General features: G+C 36.8%; 1 protein-coding gene across 1 annotated transcript in view; it reads left to right on the top strand.

Moving 5' to 3' along the window:
- The window catches only part of LOC117961837 (ribonucleoside-diphosphate reductase subunit M2-like), a 4,276-nt gene that overhangs the window by 889 nt on the left and 2,024 nt on the right, over positions 1 to 1,363 (top strand). The window contains exon 3 of the mRNA XM_034900773.1: positions 645 to 788. Coding sequence (XP_034756664.1) covers positions 645 to 788 — 144 coding nt within the window. The remainder of the gene's footprint in view (positions 1 to 644; positions 789 to 1,363) is intronic.

The following is a 1,363-nucleotide window of genomic DNA, read 5'->3' as shown; positions in this document are numbered from 1 at the left end:
GAGCCTGAACACGACCCGCATCTTGGCGTCTAAAACCGCGCGAAAAATCTTCGATGACGCTGCGGTAAGTGTGTCAAAAATCTGCTGAAATCTAAAAGGTTTTCATCTCATTTAACTAACAAATCCTATGTCTTCATATCCAAGTCAATAATTATAATTCGACTTGGTTATTGTAGTCATATGGCGCTTAAATGTCAGATCTGGCGCCAAACATGGACGATCAGCTGTCAGTGATGATGATGATGATAAAGTCTACATCAGCTGTTAACTGTTATAAAAATATCTACATATTTCGTCTGTTTGCTTCCAAACATTAACCGGGAGATGTATAAATCTTTATCAATAAGTGAATAAAGTAACAAAGTTCAGTAATTGGGTTATGATTATTGTAATATCATTGTTAAGCATTAATCTGATTAACTTTTTGTATACCTTACATATTTTTATTTTCTTATTTTTTTGTGCTTAATTTACTTTATATACACACACCACAACTTAATTATTTTTCCATGCAGTACTTTGACTTTTTTATTTTTAGGTATTTCTTTAATTCTCAAAGACAGACGAGCAGTATTGTGTGTGTGTGTGTAGTAGTGGTGTTTGTTGCATATTTGTAGTTTGATAGTCTGGTGTTTGTCTCTCAGCCCAAAGCCGTGAAGAACAGCAGCGAGGAAGAGGAGCCGCTGCTGAAGGAAAACCCTCGTCGCTTCGTCATCTTCCCCATCCAGTACCACAACATCTGGCAGATGTACAAGAAGGCCGAGGCATCTTTCTGGACCGCAGAGGAGGTACGTCCATTATTATTTTTATATATATATATATATATATATATACACACACACACACACACACACACACACACGAGTTGATTCAGGTAATCAGCCGTCTCAGATATCAGGTCTCATTCCAACAAGTTACTGAAACCATTTTGAAACATTATTTTAAGGTAGAAAATAATCTTTGCATTGATATTGAAATCAATTGATATTAATAAGGTATCTGTTGTATAACTGTTACCCACAGGGCATCCAACTTATTGATGCATGCACACAGTAGCGTCCACAAACTTGCTCCAATGAGGGGAGAAGGAAAGCGTGATGGCGTTCCACGTTAACGTCTTATCTCTCACTCGAAACCCGATCTAACAGCGTCCATAATTAGCAACATCTACTTCACAAATGCTGTTAAAATATGCACCATAGCAACATAAATCCAACTTTACTTGTAAAGCACATTTAAAAAGCTACATTTAAACCACGTGTTCAAGCAGTTGGTTGCACGTGCACTTTCTTAATTCTTAGTTTTCCAGATGTTTCCATTAAATGAACTAATCCTGTTAGTCGACTAAATCATGTCTCAGTCG

The sequence above is a fragment of the Etheostoma cragini genome, chromosome 18, assembly GCF_013103735.1.
Source record: "Etheostoma cragini isolate CJK2018 chromosome 18, CSU_Ecrag_1.0, whole genome shotgun sequence".
In the NCBI taxonomy this organism is placed as follows: Eukaryota; Metazoa; Chordata; class Actinopteri; order Perciformes; family Percidae; genus Etheostoma; species Etheostoma cragini.
The sequence above is the reverse complement of the archived record's forward strand: the minus strand, read 5'-3'. Positions and strand labels throughout refer to the sequence as shown.